The sequence below is a fragment of the Natrix helvetica genome (assembly GCF_964273705.1).
Source record: "Natrix helvetica genome assembly, chromosome: 1".
In the NCBI taxonomy this organism is placed as follows: domain Eukaryota; kingdom Metazoa; phylum Chordata; class Lepidosauria; order Squamata; family Natricidae; genus Natrix; species Natrix helvetica.
The window spans coordinates 105,506,134-105,527,450 of record NC_138548.1 but is presented as its reverse complement, the minus strand read 5'-3'; the positions used below and the strand labels follow the sequence as shown (position 1 = coordinate 105,527,450).

The following is a 21,317-nucleotide window of genomic DNA, read 5'->3' as shown; positions in this document are numbered from 1 at the left end:
TAATATTTTATTTTAAAGACTGTAGGCAGAGATAGGCAACCAGAATCCTGTGCAGTAGTTTTCTCTTCAGCCCATGTTTTCCCCAGCATTTCACTGAGAAATTTGCAGGCAAAAAAAATATGGTTGAATCTTAACAAAATCTCGAGCTGGGAAATGTGATGGGCCAATTTTGTGTAAAGACAAGTTAAAAGGATGACAAAATCTGTGTTATATACTGTAACTGTATCATTGCTATACTTTCTGCAGCTCTCAAAGACTGAAAATATTAATAACAGCAGAACAATTGTAAACATAGTGGCTGCCCCCAGAGCTTTGCATAATCCCTGACCTCCGGTCCTTCCGACACACCCTAAAAAGTTGGCTTTTCCAGCAAGCCGGCCTGGCCTGTTAATTTTAACTCATTTTAAATGTATTGCCTTTTAAATTCGGTTTGTTTTTTTTTTTATATGGATTTCATCTTTTTTTTAACTTTTGGGATGTGTGTTTTTTAATGTTGTACGCCGCCCTGAGTCCTTTTGGAGAAGGGCGGCATATAAATCCAAATAAACATAAAACAAACATAAACAGCTTTGGCTCCCAAAAATATTCCAATCCTATTTTGGAAGTTGAATTTTGTTTTGTTTTCCTCACCTTAAATTTTTGTAATACACACCCCAGAGATTTCTGCAGAGGAGGTCGGGATATGTCAACATGCCAGTTGCAATTATGCAATCTTCATTTAATATTGCTTATCCCATGCAGGTGCCCCTGGTTCATATAATCCTTTTAGCATGAGCAACATATAAATGGGGGGGGGGTGTCTACCCAAGTGAAGAAATTATTGTATTTTAATTTGTTTTGTTTTAGTAGTTGGACAAGACATCCTGTTGCCTAAGATAGAAGGCATTCTTATCAGAAACCTTTATGAATAGATGAGAAGATATCGTCTTTTGCTGATTTCTCTTCAACTTCTTCCACTTCCCCCTAAACTAGCTGCCTGTTTAGGAGTCTCATAAGGAGACCTTACTTGAAAAACTTTCCAGGAATAGAAGAATGCTAACCCAAGAACCAGAGGATGTGGAGTTCTGGATTCTATTTCAATGCCCATTGCATTGACACATTAAATGAATGAGGAATAGTGTTACAAAGGCATGATTTATACATTCAAAATGGTAAGACCTTATACATAATCAAATGGAGACAAATACAGATATGCTGCTGTAGAAAAACTATTCACAAGATGTCTATGGAGAGTCTTATACTCATCCAGGTCATGGTTGTTCCAAAATTGCTTTTTCAAGAGGCAACTGGACTTCCTTGTTTTTCTTTGAGGATGTTCTGCTTCTCATCCAAGAATCTCTTTCAGCTCTGACTGGATAGCGGGGAATGGTAGGATTTATATTTATATTACATTCAGTCAGAGCTGAAGAAGCTTCTTGGATGAGAAGCAAAATGTCTTCAAAGAAAAACAAGAAAGTCCAATTGCCTCTTGAAAAAGTGCCTTTGGGATGTTCACAAGATGGAAAGTCAGACTCCATTTTTTCAGTTCAACCAAACCAACCTAAATAATAACTACAATACACCAAAGACAAGTTGTCTTCCCTTTGACTTCTTTTTCCCATTGCCTCCTTCTTAGGGCTGAGAGAAATATATACATGATGTATCTAAAGTCAGGCCCCTAGATAATCCCAATATGTTTTATTAGTGAATTGTTCTTTTTTTCCAGAAAAGTTGTTATTGTACTTAGGGAAAATGTCTCAGTACTGTAAATAACTTAAATTGTGGTTTATTTCATCTACATTTACCCATCCCTTTTCCTAAATATAATTTACACACACACACACACACACACACACACATATTTAGGCATACCAGGGGTTGTAACACAAATACATACCTATTTCCCTGGCTCAACTGATAAGGAGACGAGCCTGTGGCTTAGTGGCTAAGACTCCTGCCTAAGATATAATACAGCCAGGTTCAAATCCCAGTAAGGGTATGGCTAGCTGATGAGAGCTAATTAGCTTGAAATAGATCTATACTAGTCTCCCTTTATTTATTTATCAGTACAAATACAACACAAATATAAAAAGGCAACATTAAAAATAAAAATATGGTTTTCTGCCTGCATGGTCTTCTGTGATGAGCCGAAGGACAGAAAGAGGGAGTAGTGACCTTCCTCCCATATTTAGGCATACAAGGGGTTGTAACACACACACACACACACACAAACACATACACATACATACATACATACATACATACATACATATATATTCACCAAAATGACCATGCATAGCCTTATGGAGGCTTTCAGAGAGCTCCTGGGGACTGGGGAGGGCAGAAATGAGCAAAAACAGGCCCGTTTTTTGCTCACTTTTACCTCCCCACCCCAGCCCCCAGGAGCACTCTATAAGCTTCCTAAAGGCTATCCATGTCCCATTTTTTGGCTTGTTTCCCCCCCCCCCAAGCACTTTGCAAGCCCCCTAAAGGCTATTCCTGCCTTTTAGGGGGGGAAAGAGGCCCATTTTTGTGAAAAATGGGCTGTTTTGGGGAGGTTTGCAGAGTGCAAAAACTTTATTTTTTTATTTGCCTCTTCAAAACCTTGGTGCATCTTATACTCCGGTGTGTCTTATACTCCAAAAACTACGGTATATGTGGCCCTGGTCCTACTTTAACATGACTATGCTACTTGTCCCAAATTTTCCTTCTTCAGTCTGTGTGTAAATCTTTGGGGTCAGTTTTTAATGCCTACTGATTACTCGAACTGTGTTATCATTCACGAAAATTATTTTTAGGCTCCGTTTTTGTCTGTGATGGTCTCCTGCAGCACTCTGCCAGTGAAAATGGAGCTCAGAAAATGGAGTCCAGGTAATCAGTGGCCCTCTCAAGCTTTGCTTTGGCTGACAGAGGCACCACTAGCCAATCCTTCATAGTTTCTGGATCCAGTCTGCGGACCTTGAGTTTGACACCCTTGGTCTAAGTCTTTCTTTAATTGAAACTACCAACATGAGATATGATAGTCTCCAGTGTCCAACTATTCCCATAATAAATTACTCGGCAACCCTAGACTTGCCTATTGTTCCAATTTCAAAATACCTCAATCTAGGAACCCACTTTACCCTCAATTAATTCCTTAGAATTTGTTTTTATCATTTTGTTGGCATGTTTAAGCAACATTCATTGTGCTTAAGGATCATGGGGAGGGGGGGTTCGTCAGTCACAGTACATTCAAAAGCTTTTGATTAATCTACTCTTTGCACTCTGGAAATGTTCTGTTTCATTTGGGGTTGGGCTTTTCTGAGAAACAATTGAGCAAAGACAATACAATAGGTCTACAAGAATAATTTTAGTGAACGATAAGCAGAAGTCTAAGCTTTTAGTAACCAGGTCTCTGAGCAACCATATTATAAGTTTTAATGCCCAGAATAAAAGAAAAACACGTCCTTAGCAGCAAGAAGACAGAGGCTTGCAGTGATTTTGTTAGATTGGGTAATGGATAGGCACACACAGGCTTAACAGTAACAACAGCTCTTTATTGAGTACAACAAGAGAGAACAATCCAGCGAAGGTTGAGTCTAACAGCAGCCCTTTATAGGGGGCTGTCAGACCCTTCGACCAATAGGGTTAAACCTCTGTTCCCGCCGGAACAGAGGACCTCGGCATCTATGGGAGAAAGTTAAGAAAAAGAGCAGAAATAGAGGAGGGATATAAGAAGTACAAGAGAGGGAAGAGATATCAGAAAAGCATTTGAAAATGAGAAAAAAATGTGTTTTTTTTTTCCCCAAAGAAGTACACCTGCAGAAAACTGAAGAAAAAGACTTAAGTGTGGGAAATAACAACTGAGCAGAATTGAAAATGATGATATTTAGGGTCTCTTTGTGACAGATAAATGAGAAAAGCAGAAAACAATTGAGAAAAGCATTTGAAAATTGAAAAAGTAATGGAATTTTCTTTTATCATTACAATCTCATTTTTAAAGAACTATCCTAGTTTTCTGGTTGTCAGCAATATACACTGCAAAGTATTATATTAATTAATTAATATTTGTAAGAAAATAGTTTTTGTGCACTTTTATTATGATTGCTGACACGAGTAGAAAAAAATCAGTTTATAGCATCATTTCATTAGATGGCAAAGTACATAAACATGAAAGTGTCAATATTTGTTTATGATGATCTAGATATGCTATGAAACACATTCTTTTTTTTTTTGCTGCGGTGTCTTTTATTCCATTTGATGGTAGAGTTTTGCATTGTCGTGGCTTGGTTACCAAAGACTATGAGAGATCATTATTTGCATCTAGAAATAGCTGAACTTTGCTGCCATAGTTCCATTAGAGAGGGAGGCATTCAATTAACTGCTTTTATCGATGCAATGGATTCTGTCAACAAAGCAGGGAGAGGGGAATTCCCCCTTCCTCTACTGCTCCTCTTGAACTTTGCAAATGCTGTGTGAGTGGTAGAAATTAAGAGAAGGGAAATTCGTACACGACAAAGGCAAAACCTGTCCTGGCATTAGATTTATCTGAGAAAGACAAAGCTTTCTTTTTAAGGAGGAAAAAAAATCATTTATTTGCTTAATGATCTTTCCCCACATCAAATAAAGATAGGGAAAACATGACTTCACTAAAGATTGTTGTTGTGAAATCATGTCCAACTCTTTGCAACCCCATGGACCATAGTACATTAGACTCCCCTGTCCTCCCCTGTCTCTGAGTCTGCCCAAACTCATGCTCACTGCTTCAATGACCCTATCTAACCACCTCATCCTTTGCCAGCCCCTTTTACTTTTGCCTCCATCTTTCTCAACATCAGGGTCTTTTCCAATCTTTTCTTTTCTCATTTGGTGGTTTCTCATTTGAGTTTCAGCTTCAGCATCTGTCCTTCCAAAGAACAGTCATGGTTGATCCAAGAGTGGGCTGTTATGAGTTCGTCCGGGTTTGGGAGAACCCATAGCTAACATTATGGCTGGTTTGGAGAATCTTCAAATCCCACCCCTGGCTATCCCCGCCTGCCCCGCCCCACCCCTTCCAGGAGTCTACACGCAATCCATTTTAGATGTGCGTAAAATGCAAGGCCCACGTGGAGGCTCAGGGAGAGGGAAAAATGAGCCTCCTGGAAGTTCCGGAAGGCTGGAAGTGGGCCCATTTCCGGCTTCCGGAGGATCTCCAAAACCTGGGAGAAGCAGTTTTCACCCTCCCAGAGGCTCAAGGAAAGCCTCTGGAGCTTGGGGAAGGCGAAAACGCCCCACCACACACACACCCCATGGTGCAGGAAGCTGACTAGGCCACACCCACCATGGCCACGCCCACCCAGCAACCCAGCAAAGAATCCATTGTTGAAATTTTTGAAGCCCACCCCTGGGTTGATCTCCTTTATGATTGACTGATATTTTATCTCCTTGCAGTCCAAGGGGCTGTCAATAGTCTTCTCCAAGATCGCTAAAGATACCTAAGGGTAAAACAATCAGACTCTACTTAATTATTCCTTGAAGAGTCCTCTGGGAAACTGCATATATGCATTCATGTAGATGAAAATGTGAACGAAGGAAGAACCCATTCTTATGTTTGGAAGTGTCTTATGTGTTTGTAAACAAAACAGTTGATTGTATCTAAAGATACAAACAAGGGACCAATTGATATACCACACTAATTAGGATAAAAAGGTTGATTCTACATTGCTAGGGTTTGTAAAAGCCAAGCTTCCAAACTCTTTCCTGCATTTATTTTTATATCCATTATGAACTAGTGTGCCACTTTTTAATTTCTTAAGTATTTTTGAGAAATTTAATTACACAATTCATCATCTTCAGTTTTGTTAACAGAGACAAACTGATTACCTCATTTCTTACTCTGCTCCTGAATTTGTTCTTTAAATGTAAGGCCAGTCACTTTGTAAATGACTGTCACACATGCCAGGATATATTATTATGCAAAGCATTCAAGAGAAAAGAAAAAAAAGAACTTCAGCCATGCAGTGACATTTGCAAAACTAAACAAAACAAAAAAAGAGTATTATTTCTGGATACAATTCAAGTTCTTAAGTCTCCAAATGCCATATATTGATTAAGAGCTGAGATAAGTAAGGGATTGTTAATAAAGATGCTGACTCTTATATGAATAAAGATGTTTATGGAGGTTGTACCTCTAAGGCATCCCAACACAGGGAAAGCCCAGAACCATATTCTCTCCTTCAATCTCTCCCTCCCTCCCTCTCTCTTCCACTCTCTCCCTCCCTCCCCCTCTCCCCCCCTCTCTCACACACACACCATTATCCAGGAATTCACAACATGATTTAGCATATGAAATAGAATGTATTTGTTTCCAACCCTACTGCAATTCAACTGACTGAGCAGAAGTGATACTATCCATGTTACTAAGTAGAAGTAATATGAAGAAGCAACATGATTGTGACCCAGCACTTCAGGTTATATTAAAGCCTCAGCTGACAGTTTCAATAAAAAGAAAGGGTTTCCTGATCTAGTTCTCTTGGGTAATGGATTGGTTATAAGAGGTGGAAAAAATGGTGCCAGGAAAGGAGTGTTGTTATTTATTTTACTAGGAATAGGAGGTACACCTTGCTTGAGAAGCAGCTTGAAAGAATGGCTTCATTCAAAGCATTGTCCTAATTTCAGGTCTGTATAAGAAGGACCCATAGAAATAAGTTGACTTGACTTCATCCAAGGTTGGGGAACCTGCAAACTTCAGATGTCTTTGAACAATAACTCACCACTATCAAGTTGACTGATATCAAAGGACCTCCATCCTTGTCCTAATCAGTACTTGGATGAAAAATTACATTAAAGGGTATGTAATGATTCTTTTATAGGACCAGAATCAGAAATAGAAAGTTTGTAGCTCAAGTTGTAGGTTTGTCCCCCGAGCTTGCTGCTTGGTTCCCGGATGTTTCATTGTGCCAAACTAGAAAATATCTTCAGTGGGGTTTTGGGGGGTGAAGTGTCTTGTTTGTTTATATAGGTCCTGGGTGATTGGTTGGACTGGTCTATTGAATCACATGACTGATTCACAAGGCTGGTTGATTATATGACTTAGAACCAGTGTATGAACTGATAAAGAAACAGACCATTGGAACGCCCAATTGATGAGCACTCCAGGCCACACTAGCTGAATTTCACACCTCACAGCAACCAGTCAGAACTCACAAGACCACAACCAGTCTTGTGAATTAACCAGCTTTGTGATTCAGTCAGTCTTGTGATCCAATCAGCCCTGTGATTCAACCAGTCATGAAACCAACTGGCCACCCAGGACCCATATAAAGGAACAAATCACTTCACCCCCAAACCCTCCTGCTGAAGATGTCATCTAGTTTTGCAATGAAACATCTGGGTGCCAAGCAGCAAGCTTGGAGGACAAACCTCTGCCTATATTATTTATTTATTTATTTATTTATTTGCACTTCTAGACCGCCCCCTCTCCCAAAAGGGACTCGGGGCGGTGTACAGTCCACACAGCAAATACATCATCCACAGTAAAATTCATTAAATAGATAAACAGATGAATAAATAAATAAATATGGAGGAGGTTAAAAGAATTAAAAGAACTGTACAGCAAGAATATAAATATGGCTTTAAAACCCCTAAAATCTATTAAATTTAAAACAATACCCTTGAAATACCAGTTAAAAATATATTTCCAGGAGGTAACAGTTATAACAGTTATAATTATGCCAGGCCAGCTAATCAGGACAGGTGAGTCTTCAATTTTTGTCGGAAGGAGCAGAGGTCCGTGTTGGTTCTAATATCGGGGGGGAGGTCATTCCAGAGGGTTGGGCCCATCACAGAGAAGGCCCTACTCCTTGGCGCCGCCCGCTGGCATTGCCTAGTGGACAGCACCTGGAGAAGCCCCTCCCTGTGAGAGCGAATTGGCCGCAGGGATGTATGTGGGAGGATGCGATCCCGCAAGTAACTAGGTCCTGTGCCAGTTTACTAAGTAAATCTGATCAATAAAAAGACAGGCATATGAAATAGCACTTCCAGGGAACTTTCTGTTATAATGGATTTTTTACTTTTCTTTAACAGATCAAACATTAGCAGTTTTTCAGAAATCTAGTAGGTTTTCCTTCTGGCTGGCATTTGGAATTATCCTTTATAGAATTGTGACAGAAAACAAGGTTCTGATACAGAGTGCTTGAGTTTTTAATACTTTAAGTTTTAATCACTACCATAAATGGGTAAATGAGAGGGACAGCAGTTTAGAAAGAAAAAGCAAAGAAATATAAGTGAAATTAATTTAAATCCAAACATTTTTTGCTAAAATGAGAATTTAAACCACCCATCTGATTTAACCATTATAAAGTGCTGCCTGAAATGAATATGATTTTTTGGATATTTTAACACAGCCAGTGATGATGCAACAAAAGGAGCAAAACCAAAATAGTATATTTTCTTTTAGAAAAATGAATTTATTTAAATTTATCATCTTTGGAGGAGCAGCACTATTTTTAAGAAATACTGAATAACTTCTGATCTCAATTAAATTATTGCCTCTTCCATTTTTGGTATGATGACTCATTGGATAAAAATGTCATTTCTATCTACTTGCTTTTTTAATCATTCCTAATTTACAGTATATTTGGAGTTTGGCATAGCCAGTCCATCCATTTTTCTGAATGGGGTGATTTGGTCAATCAAAGAGAACACTTTCCATTTAAAAATATTGTTCGCAATAAAAGCTATCAGAAATCCTATATACCCTCCACTTTCTCACAGAACAGAAGGATACATATATTTTATTCTATGTCGTACCACTGTGGACAGAGTTTACATGAGTTCCTACCCATATTTGACGATTAAATGACGAGAATGAAAACTGATATTTTAATTATTCTTAAGTTGATTTATTTTCTTTCCTAGGCCATAACCTTTCAAACTAATAGCATCATGGCATTATTTAAAGGTGCTTACTTCTAAATAGATTTCCAGAATGGCTACTAAAGCTATTACATCATCATAAGCAAAGTTATGTTACCCCACATTAATAAATGCTACAATAAGAAGAAAAAGACATGAAAAAGAATTCCAAAACTCTGAGGATATCAGCACTAAACTGATCTTAATGGTTAGTTAATGAACAGGGCAGCAAAATGAAGCTGTTATTTCACATTTTGGGGCCATATCCTGTTCAGAAGATTTTGTCCATTAACTCCAAAGTTTGCTACACCAAGATCAGGGGTAATCTGGACTCTTTCTTACATCCATTTTTTCTTCCACTATAACAGCCATTTGTGTTAAGTTCTCTGGACATACATTAAATATGCTTACCTGATCTCGAGAATAGGGACTATCTACTTTCTGTTTGTCAGAACAAGCTGCAATAAGAATCTTCATCGCATCCAGTTGAAGCAACGTCTCACAGGCCTTTGAGTCCAAAAATGTAATATTGGCAAGTGCAGCTGAAGCCAATAGGAAAACTTCCCCAGAGGCAGCCTCTTGGCACAGTTCTAGACATTAGAAAACCCAATTAAAATATTAAATTAAAACCAGTCCATTTATTTAACAGAATAACAGTCCAAGTTAAAAGGAATCTTGGAGGCAGAGGTGGGTTGCTCCCGGGTCACCCCAGACCGGGTGAACCGGTAATAGTGGCAGCGGGAATCTCGGCCCACCCGCCCAGATGCTTCTGCACATGTGCAGAAGCAGCGCCCGCACATGCGCCTGCAAGCACGTGCCTAAACTGGTAGTAGGAAAATTGGCAACCCACCTCTGCTTGGAGGTCTTCTTGTCCAAACCCCACTCAAGCAGGAAACCCTGTACCATTTCAGAAAAATGGTTGTCCATTCTCTTCCCAAAAGCCTCCAATGACCCACAATTTCTGGAGGCCAGTCATTCCATTGATTAATTGTTCTGTCAGGACATTTCTCCTTAGTCTAAGTTGGTTCTCTCCTTGATTAATTTCCTTACATACTTTGTTTGTTTGCATGTTTTAGAACATTTTATAGATGGGAGGAAAGATCCTTGAACATCTGTTTATTTCAAATAAAAATGCATGATACAAATGAGGTTGTAACATAGAGTCTGGTTGTAGATATAGATTTGGTTGCTAGATAAAATGTTAACAGTATGCATAGATAAATAAAACTAATTGAGTATGTAATTTTACAGAGTATCTTGCTATCATTACAGCTATATATTTAATCTAAAGTTGTACAATACAATACAATACAATACAATAGTAGAGTTGGAAGGGACCTTGGAGGTCTTCTAGTCCAACCCCCTGCCTAGGCAGGAAACCCTATACCGTTTCAGACAAATGGCTATCCAACATCTTCTTAAAGACTTCCAGTGTTGGGGCATTCACAACTTCTGGAGGCAAGCTGTTCCACTGATTAATTGTTCTAACTGTCAGGAAATTTCTCCTCAGTTCTAAGTTGCTTCTCTCCTTGATTAGTTTCCACCCATTGCTTCTTGTTCTACCCTCAGGTGCCTTGGAGAATAGTTTGACTCCCTCTTCTTTGTGGCAACCCCTGAGATATTGGAACACTGCTATCATGTCTCCCCTAGTCCTTCTTTCACAAGAAAAGTTGTGCTATACAACTTTTCCCTTCCTGATGAAGACCTCTTAAAATGCTGCAGACAGGGCTGTTATTATAACCATCTAAGTGTCTTTTAATTTATGTACACATTTATTTTAACTAAGATCTGACTCACCCAGTAATTTGATTTGTCTGTGATTCTGGGATTAAATAAATAAGAACAGTAATTCAATTACTTAACTATAAACATTATAGAGAAATCAGAGATTTATTAGAGGAAAGATACCCTATTACAGTCTTTTCTGTCTAAATATCCATAGGTATAGCTGGACCTGAATGTCAAAAGTAGATGCTTTAATGCTAACAATAGACAACTCTCTACTTCTTAATCAAAATTCTAATAGCAGAACCTCATATTCCAACATGATAGTAAGTCAGGTGCTTAAACCATGATTCGTTTCCAAGTATGAAATATAAAGACAGATGAACAGTTGGGATGCATTGTGGAACCTCTTAAGCAACTTCAACATTATTTTCTTCCCTGATTATTTCTATATTTTTGAAGAGTTTCCCCCCCCCTTAGGTAAAACATTTCAGGTAAAAGCCTTTGGGATTACTTATTAACTGTTTTTATTATCATAAATAAATGGTGATTCAGCTTGATTGATAAGCCCTAGATTGCCACATCGATCAGATCTTTTTTTTAAAAAAAACCATTTTTGTTTTTGAACAAGGACAAACAAACATAAAAAGAAAAAGAAAAATAAACCATCTTCCATTACAAATTGTAGAAAGTGTGTCAGTTGGTTACAGTATTTCTAGGCATCTCTTCCATAGTCACCACCTGCATTTCATATCAAATCGCATATTTTAAATTCACCTATATTCATGCATATCACAATTATTGACTATAATTGTTTTTACATCCTTTTATATATAATATTCAAAATCTAGGACTATATAATAACATTCGGTTAAATCATCCTAAGATCATCCAATCGCAATACATCTTTATAACATATTCTAGATAAAGCTTTTAAACCTCCTCTCATAATCTCCATGTGCTGTTTATATAAAATTTCATATTATCAAACTAATATATCTATATGTATTGTTATCATTATTAATCATTATTTAACTATAGCTATTGTCACTTCATTTTATACATACTACTAGTCAGTGACGTGCGGTGAGGTTTATGGTTGGTGAGGCTGGTGACGTCATCAGGAAGGCGGGGAATGGGACCACCTGTGCAGGAGGCTGAGGCTGCCTCAGTCCCCCTCCTGCACACGTGGTCCCATTCCCCGCCTGGGATTTCCTGGGTCCCCATCCTTACCAAAGATTAATCAAATCTGACCCTGCTTAGTTTTCTTGGAATCAGCCATGGCCTTCCAAGCACTACGTTCAATATCATATCACAAAATAACAATTATTAAAAAAAATACATCTGCTTTTTCTCTCTGTCTCTTTCAGCAGCGCAATTCTTAACAAGGCGCCGGCCATGACTCAGTTTCCAGGGTCCTTTTGCGAGCGAGCTGGCAGGGAAACGGTAGCCGCCGGTCCAAAAAGTCCATCACACTTTCCGCTTTCGCGAGCAACTTCCCATAAACCTGCCGTTGCTCAGTGCGAGGAAGGGAGACGCTCGCGCATGAGCATTCGCCCTGGAACCATGAGCTCTGGCGTCAGAACCCGACAGAAGGCGGGGAATGGGACCACGTGTGCAGGAGGGAGGCTGAGGCTAGAGGAGCCTCATGCACCTCCCTCCTGCACACGTGGTCCCATTCCCTGAGGCTTCTCAGCGCCTTTTCCCTTTTTTTTCTTTTCATGATGAGAGCGGTGAGGCTCTGCCTCCCCTGCCTCACCTGACCGCACGTCCCTGCTACTAGTAAACTACATTTAGCTTAATTTTTTATTATACATTTTCATTGCATCAACCTGTATCCCTCCAGCAATAGTACTTATATCTCTTGCCATTTGTAGCATTAATGTTCTAATTACTTTCTTAATAAATCTTGTATAAACTTCTCTTGGCAATATGTTATTCCTTTCGTATCTCGTAAAAGCTTGAAACCTAACATCTGTTCTTTCCATCAGCTTATCTTTGGTTATCCCTAATGCTTCTATCGATCAGATCTTTTTAGCATAGCATTCTTAATAAATATAGATGATAGTCTATAGCCGCGAACTTATGGCATGTGTGCCACAGGTGGCACACAGAGCCCTCTCTGTTGGCCCACAAGTCATCGCTCCAGCTCAGTTCTGCCACACAAGCGTGAATGCCTCCCACCAGCCGATTGATTTTCAGGTCTCTGCTGCACATGCGTGGGGGAGGGGCACATGTGTGGGGTCGCATGCACGCATGGGGTGGCTTGCACATGTGCAGGGGGTGGCTCATATGTGGGAGTGTTACCCATGCATGCAGGGGGTAGGGGGCACACAGAATTCACATGCACCCATTGCAGTGTGTGTGCGTGTGTGTGTGTGTGTGTGTGTGTGTGTGTGTGCATAGTTTCAGCATGGCACCAAAAAGTTTAGCCATCACTGATCTATAGCTGTAGCTTTACTCTAGATGGCTCACAATAATAAAAGGGAAGACAATGGAAGGAGTGAAAACAAAAGTAAAGTAATAGTACAATAAAATAAACAATGAAAAAGGAATACAAGAAATATGATAACCAAAAATATGGATGGGTGGAGATATTATCCATATTATTATATATGGAATACATATGGGGGTATGTGGAACAGGAAGGGAGGGAGGGAGGGAGGGAGGGAGGGAGGGAGGGGGGCATTATATCACTTTCGTTTTGAATCCGATATCTCTAAGAAAGAGGTATCACAGCAAAAGATACACTATGTATTTATAGTCTAGTGAAAAGAAGGATTAGGAGCAACATAATAGCAGGGGCTGCCACAAAGAAGAGGGGGTCAATCTATTTTCCAAAGCACCAGAAGGCAAACTAAGAAACAATAGACGGAATCAAGTCAAGGAGAGAAACAACCTTGAACTTAAGAGAAATTTCCTAATAGTGAGAACAATTAACCAGTGGAGGGGCTTGCCTTCACTGGACAGCCACTTGTCTGGAATGGTATAAGGTCTCCTGCTTGAGCAGGGAGTTGGACCAGAAGACCTCCAAGACAACTCTGTTATTCTGTTAAAGTAGAAGTTAAGGAACAGTGAAATAAGGCCTTTGATTAAAAACAGTTCTTCATCCCTTGTTCTGACCGAGGCTTTCCAAGAGCATGAAACAAATTCCTTGTACCTTTTATTAATTTACAGTGAATTCTGCCCATTCACATGTGGCAAAGTCTTTCAAAGGAGGATTTACAGTCACACATCTTATCTGGCTTGGAGAGCTGTCAGGCCGATATCTGCAGAACCTGGCAAGGAGTCTCGGAAAGTCACTAACCAATTAGCAAACAAATTGTCTCCTGCAAACTCCTCCTCTTTTATTTCCTCTGGGAGGGGCCATTCGTTGTCTGGCCTTAATCCCAAGTTGATCCCCGCTCTTTAGTTGTTCCCTTCATCTGGCAACTCTACGCATGCGCACACTGGGAACAGGCTCCAGCTGTTCGTCTGCCTCACTGATGTCTGACTCTGAAGGCAGCCTGACAGCTGGCCTATGGCTCTGGCTCCCTCTCTGCCTCCAACAAAAACCCCTCATCAGAGCCTTTCCCAGACTCCAGGACTGGCCCATGTTCCTCCCCAACCTCCTCATTGTCTCAATCTGCTGCCAGCTCTGCTGGCCACTGGCGAGCCACAACACCCCTTTCCTAAGCAATCTGAGATTAGGATATTTGAAAATTCTCCTAATCAGTAGAAATATTCTTGCTAAGAGTCTGCATGTCAATTGAGACAGGCTCTCTAAAACAAAAACATAGAAAACTAACAAAAGACCCTTTGAAGTTTTTTTTCTTGTTGCTGCTTTCTTTTTAATTTATTATTTTTTTTATTTCTATGAGACGATAGACATCTCAAGCATGTTTAAACTCAATTACAGATGACCCAGAATAGGAAAGTGAAAAAATGAAAAGGCGAGAAAAATGACACGAGTTGAAAGAAAGATGGCACAATTAACATATCGCGCACAGCATGTGGTAATTAGTCTAAATATTCCCAAAGCCTTCTGCACCTTAACAACATTCAAACATGAACTTTTCATGGATATACATACTGAGAAGCGCGGTGACAATTTCTTCCATGTTCTCCAGAAAGCTGTTGAGATGCTGAGTGAAAGTGAGCTGAGAGGATGTGATCTGAGCTATCACTGCAGCTGCTTCAGCATGAGTAGCTTGGGAATGTATTCCATCTGTAAGAATGTCAGCCAAACATAATATTCCATCAACCTAAGGAGAGAAGGTGGTGGGGGGAAAATGATGGAGCATATGTTGACAAAGCAACCTTGAGATAGCAAATGTTATAAAGAATAATCTATGAGTTGAAGGTAGCAGTCCTATTTCAAAGCTAGTCATTCCTACTTGAGGAGCAGCAAGTAGTGGCTAGGAGGGCCTTTGAAGTGCTTCATTTTGTGTGCCCACTGCATCCTTCTTGGACCATGAGGATCTACTCACTGTCATTCATGCCCTGGTCATCTCCAGATTGGATTTACCGTAGTGCACTCCATAGGTGGCTACTCCTAAAGAGCACCCAGAAGCTTCAGTAGTGAGAATGCAACTGTACAGAGAATTATGTGTTTCCTAGAATAGCACACATTACTCAAACTGCATTGGCTGACAGTTCGATTCTGGGTGCAATTCAAGGCACTGGTTTTAAGTTTAAAATCTTACGTGGTTTGGGACTAGATTATTTAAGGGATTGCCTTTTCTCAATTTCATCTCCCCATCCCATCAGGTCAAGTAGAAGGGTTATTCTTTAAGTCCTGCCTCTTAAGCAGTACTATCTGATGGGATCCAGGACATGAACTTTTTCTTCTATGCCCCATAGCCTCTGGGACATCATTCCCCACTGAGGTGGGGATTAGCCCCATACCTGCCACACCTACAGAAAACCCTGAAAATGTGGCTTTTCTATCAACCTTGAGCCTGCAAGGATCATTTGTATGAAGTTAAGGGACTATTCTTCTTCTTCTATGGGAAAAACATGGAGATTTTCATGCCTCCCATATCTTTATTTTTTATTTCTGCTTTAATTTTTGCTTGATGTGTCCTGAACTGTTACATAGTTTATAAGGGGCAAAAATCACATTTCGTGAGATGAGACACTGTATAAATTTGCTAAATAGATAAAATATCCAAGAAGTCAGTATTCTCCGTAATACTAAATTACAGAGAGCTGTTTTCCTTCTGGGGGTAGCAAAAAAGTACTACCTACTACCTAATATCTATTATCACAATTTTTTATTAGCACATTTTTGTTATCAAATGTATTGGGTTGTTCATCATAGAGTATTCAGTTCAAGTGTTCAAATGTCTTCACTTCTTGTTAATACTTAATGCTGATGCCTTAAGTGATCTATTTAAAGCTTTTCTGGCTCTCACTTTTATTATTCATTAATAAGCCATGCCAAATTACTTACCTATCCCTATCTGGATATAAATTAATATATTTGATTTTCTATTATCCATAACAGCATTTTATGAAAAGTGCTATCATTTACAAAAATAAATGCTATTATCTTAGAAATAATTATGATTATAGCAAAGATAAATATAACACAGGACTATTTATTTTATAGAACACAATGTTTGGCGTGTACTATTCGGAAATGAAAGTTATGTTCCCAATCTCCATTTTTTTGGACAAGATGTCATCACCAATCTATATTTCTCTAATCATAAGAAAAGTATCTGTAGGCTGAGCCCGAGGAAAGGGTCAAACACTTCATAAGTCATGAGCTTCTGTGCACCCTCAAGAGTTCTAAGCCCATCTTCAATTCCATTGGCTCTTATCTACTGTCAATTTGCTTTGACCATTAGTAGCTCAGATACTTGTGGAGCAAGAGTGTCAAAGTCAATTTCATTGAGGGCTGCATCAGAATTGTGTCTGACCTGGGGGGGGGGGGGCTGGAGTGGGCATGGCCAGGCTGACATCACTCGTGGTGGGGACACCTGTGGTGACCCAAGTGCTCTGCCAGTGAAAATGGGCTCCCAAGCTCCATTTTTTGCTGCAACTGTGTCTGCAAACCTCTGCCAGTGAAAAAGGAGCTCGGAAGGGCCACCCATGGCCCTCCCAAGCTCCATTTTTGCTGGCAGAGGCACTGCAGGGCAGTCCTTTGCTGTTTCCAGGGTGGCCCTCTGGGCCAGATCTAAGCACTCTGCAGGCCAGATCTGGCCCCTGGACCTTGAGTTTAACACCCCTGTTGTAGAGAGTTTAAGCTGCAATAAATCTTTATACTCATTTGAACTGCTGGAATCTCCTGATTTCCTTGGCACATGACAGTAATCATTTGCATAACTCACTTTAGTACAGGGAATATATTTCTGCTTGAGCAATATGATTACAAGTCAATATAAATGTTTATATTTAAAGCAGTATTTCAATTTTTATTTTCTGGGGAAAAAACCATTCACTATCAAAATATCAGATTTTAAAATACTTTAACGTCTTTTTTGAAGCTAAACACTGTAGAAATACTTATGGAGTGAACAAGGCCGCAAATACAAAGTTCAAACTTCATATTAGTTTGATCAACATGGTTGATATCAGAACTTGCTAAGACAGAATTTCTCTAGTAGCTTGAAAACTGCATTTAGTTTGAATGTTTAGCTTGAACAGGTTGACATCTTCATACATACACTGTGGTTTTGCCCAGTTTTGACTGAACTTACTTTGCTTGTCAGAAGGTTGCAAAGGGTGATCACATGACCCAGGGACACTGCAGCCATCATAAATATGAGCCAGTTGGCAGGTGTCTGAATTTTGATCATGTGACCATAGGATGTTGAAATGGTCAAAAGTGTGAAAAATGGTCATAAGTAACTTTTTTCATTGTCATTGTAATTTCAAATAGCCACTAAATAAATGGTTCTAAGTCAAGGACTACCTGTAATAGGGTCCCTCTTAAATTCTAGAACAGCGATTCTGGGATTTTTTTTTTTTTTTTGCATTGAACCAGTTGTCCAAATTGCAGATTGCATGTATTCATAAAGTATTAGCAATGAATCAAAACTCAATAGCAAGAGAGAAGTCCCGAATTCAGCACACAAACCCAAATCAGCAAATATTGTGTTCTGTTTATGACTGCAGCTTTGCTGTGAAGCATTTTCATATTCTTAGTTAAGGAAAAAGGAGAAATGGATGCCAAATGATACATAATGGATTGTCACTGTTAAGTTGGGCAAGACTTAGTATTGCGAGATAAAGGATTGGGGGGAAACATAGAATAGAGTGTCCATGTTTATGAAGTGGGAAAGGCCTGAGTTCTTAGCCAGAACTCTCTCAGATTCAAAAAGCTCTTGAAACTAGTTGAGGAAACAGAAGTAGACCGATAGAAAAGACACAGTTTTGCACTGAAGTAGCCAATTCAATGTATTTGAACTTGAATACAATTCAATGTATTTTGAACCTTTGAACTATGGTGCTGGAGAAGACTCCTGCGGCTCCCTTGGACTGAAAGACGATCAAACCGGTCAGTCCTAGAGGAGATCAACCCTGACTGCTCTTTAGAAGGTCAGATCCTGAAGAGGAAACTCAAATACTTTGGTCACCTAATGCAAAGGAAGGACTCACTGGAGAAGAGCCTAATGCTGGGAAAGATTGAGGGTAAAAGAAGAAGGGGACAACAGAGAATGAGGTGGCTGGATGGAGTCACTGAAGCAGTAGCCGTGAGTTTAAATGGACTCCAGAAGATGGTAGAGGACAGGAAGGCCTGGAGGAACATTGTCCATGGGGCCGCGATGGGTCAGACATGACTTTGCAATTAACAACAAAAACAAGCCAATTTAGAGCCAAAGCTTAGGATCTGTCTTCAGGGACTTATAATTATTACTACTACAGTCATGTGGTGCCAAAGCACATCTGGGTTGAAAGGATTAAATGGTGATATTACTGTCACTCAGGGGGCACCCAGTAGGAGGCTCGTTTCATGACCCCATTAAATGGCCCACTGAAGTGGTACCCATTTATCTACTCACGGTCACCTGCTCTCAAACTGCTGGGTTGCCGGAAGCTAGAGCATGTGGTGGGAGCTCACTGCATCCTGCAGCAGCAACTGACCTTGTGATCAACAAGCTCCTGCTATGATGCAGATCATGTTGTGATTCACAACAAAACAGCCTACTGGGTTTAACTCTTCTCACGCAAAGATAAGTCATGTCTATGAAGATTGTCAATCATCCAGGTCATGGTTGTCCCAAACGTGTTTTTTTCAAAACGCAACTTTCTTTTTTTTTTCCTGTGAAAACATTTCACTTTTTATCCAAGAAGTTTCTTCAGTTCTAACCGAAGAAGTTGGAACTGAACTGAACAGTTAGAACATAAGAAGCTTCTTGGATGAGAAGTGAAATGTTTTCAAAGAAAAAACTAAGACAGTCCAGTTGCTTTTTGAAAAAAGCACCTTTGGGCCAAAAATTAGCCATATCTCCTCTGATCATCTTCATCTATGTCTTACTGCTTCACAATATAAAACTGGAATATTGTTTACTCTCAGATCTTTTTTACAGTGAATTGCCGCCCTTGATTATGAGTAAGTTATTAGAAATAGAAGAATGAAATGAAGGCAAAAGTTTTGCTGATATCTTGGATTTGGAGGATAAGATTGAATTTTGAGAATGAAACTACATGAATTTACATAGTTTGTCCAGAAACAAAACACTGCAAGTTTTGGAAATGGCACAGTAGTTAGAGTTCAGTACACCAGGCTACTTCTGCTGACTGCTGATTGCCAGGAGTTTGGCAGTTCAAATCCCACCAGCTCAATGTTGACTCAGCCTTCCATCCTTCCGAGGTTGGTAAAATGAGGACTCAGCCATGAGTCAGCCATGCTGACTCTGTAAACTGATTAGAGAGGCCTGTAAAAACACTGTGAAGTGGTATATAAGTCTAAGTGTTATTGCTATACTACACTGAGGCAAGACCCCCTACTCCTCTCACAAACAATTTTCCCTCTCCCTTATCACTGAGGTGCAATAAACCCAGGTGTATTTTACACTGTTTGGGCCTGTTGTGGAAGTATGTGCAAGTATGTGGGAGGGGAAATAAAACATACCAGGTTACACCATTTATAAGTGTCCCATAATAAATTTTAAAAGGACAGGGGAACAATCTAATAAAAGCACTTTAACATCCCAAAAGAAATTGCTGTTCCAAGCATTTATATAATTAGCTTTCACACTGAAAGGAACTTTGGAATGTTGCCCTGCTTTCTGCTTAATTCTGGAGAAGTAATCAGCTAAAATGTCAAACATGCTCAATATCTTGGCAATACAAGAGAATGGGTCAGCTAGATAATACAAACAAAAGAATTCTATGAATACAGCATAATACAAGAGAGATTTTGCATTTGAGGAATATTTGAGTGGTGAAATCATAACTGTAAAGTTTAAGACTTTCCAGTTAAGTGAAATGCTTGATAAAATTTGTAAGGTATAGCCAGTTGGAGGACAATCTTCTTAGGCATCAATGCAATTCACTTTTCTAAGCAGTCTCTTGCAGTCTTAGTCCCTTTATCTGAAAAAAAAGTACTTGCCAGACATTATATTTCATATACGCACAATGCCACATACAAAAGGCTCATTTGACTTAATTGTTTCAAATTTAATAGGGAGAGGCTTTTGCCCATTGGACTGGCAGATTTGAAATTTGGAGTTTTGAGACTATGTCACATTTCTCGTGATAAGTGCATTGAATTGCAAAACTCCTATCCAGAAGAAGAAAACTGTTGAAAATTCCATGTCATTCTTCTATCTATTTCCCAACCTATGTAAACTTCAACTCCCACAATTCTCCAGTGAGCACAATTGTTTTGAGAATTCTGAAGTCCACATATCATGAAGGCTACCAGGTTAGGAAACCTTGTTCTAGGATTTCTCTACGATGCCCAGTTTAATTTTATAGATTTTTTTTTCAGCAAATGGGTACACCTCCAAAATAACATCAGCAGTTACTAATGCCTTGGTAAGGCCACACTTGGAATACTGCATCTAGTTTTGTTCACCATGATGTAAAAAAGATGTTGACACTCTGGAAAAGAGTGCAGAGAAGAGCAACTAAGATGAGTGGGGGACTGGAGGCTCAAACATATAAAGAACAGTTGCTGGAAGTGGGTATGTCTAGTTTAATGAAAAGAAGGACCAGGGGTGACATGATAGCAGTGTTCTAATATCTCAGGGGCTGAAGGCTGAAGGTTTGTAAGAAGAGATTGGACAACTATTTGCCTGAACTGGTATAGGATTTCCTGCCTGAGCAGACGATTGGACTAAAAGACTTCCAAGGTCCCTTCTTATTGTTATGTTAAACAACAGAAATCTAGATTAGGGATGCAAAAACATATTCATATTGAGTGCTGCTGTTGATCTTTGAACTGCATGGTGGACTTGCATTACAAGAAGTCAATAGGCAGGACAAAGAATCGCCAGTCCTAGAGAGGGATTAACTTTTCATTTTATTGAAGAAGTTTACTCTTTGATTATTTATAAATTTTCCTTTGGTCAACTAATGATTATAATTTTATATCAACCGTTGGAGAGACGTGGGGCTGCCTTTATTACATTGCGGGACACATTAATATTAAGGCCCTGGTCTTCTTGAAGCCATCTCCCATCTTTTAGATGCAGGCATCTGGGGATGGAGGTGGCTGTGGGAGATCTTTCAAGCTTTGTGCTAACTGGAGATGCATAGGTTAATGCCAAAGTCAGGAGGACTTTTCCCCCAACTTGGACTGG

At 39.5% G+C, this 21,317-nt stretch overlaps 1 protein-coding gene across 1 annotated transcript in view; it reads right to left on the bottom strand.

Annotated features, from left to right (window-relative positions):
• Positions 1 to 21,317, bottom strand: part of INSC (INSC spindle orientation adaptor protein) — a gene marked incomplete at its 3' end in the record, with an annotated part of 133,736 nt that overhangs the window by 7,998 nt on the left and 104,421 nt on the right. Inside the window, exons 8-9 of the mRNA XM_081938319.1 lie at positions 14,651 to 14,822; positions 9,265 to 9,443 (exon numbers count right to left, since the gene is read on the bottom strand). Of these exons, the coding sequence (XP_081794445.1) occupies positions 9,265 to 9,443; positions 14,651 to 14,822 (351 nt within the window). The remainder of the gene's footprint in view (positions 1 to 9,264; positions 9,444 to 14,650; positions 14,823 to 21,317) is intronic.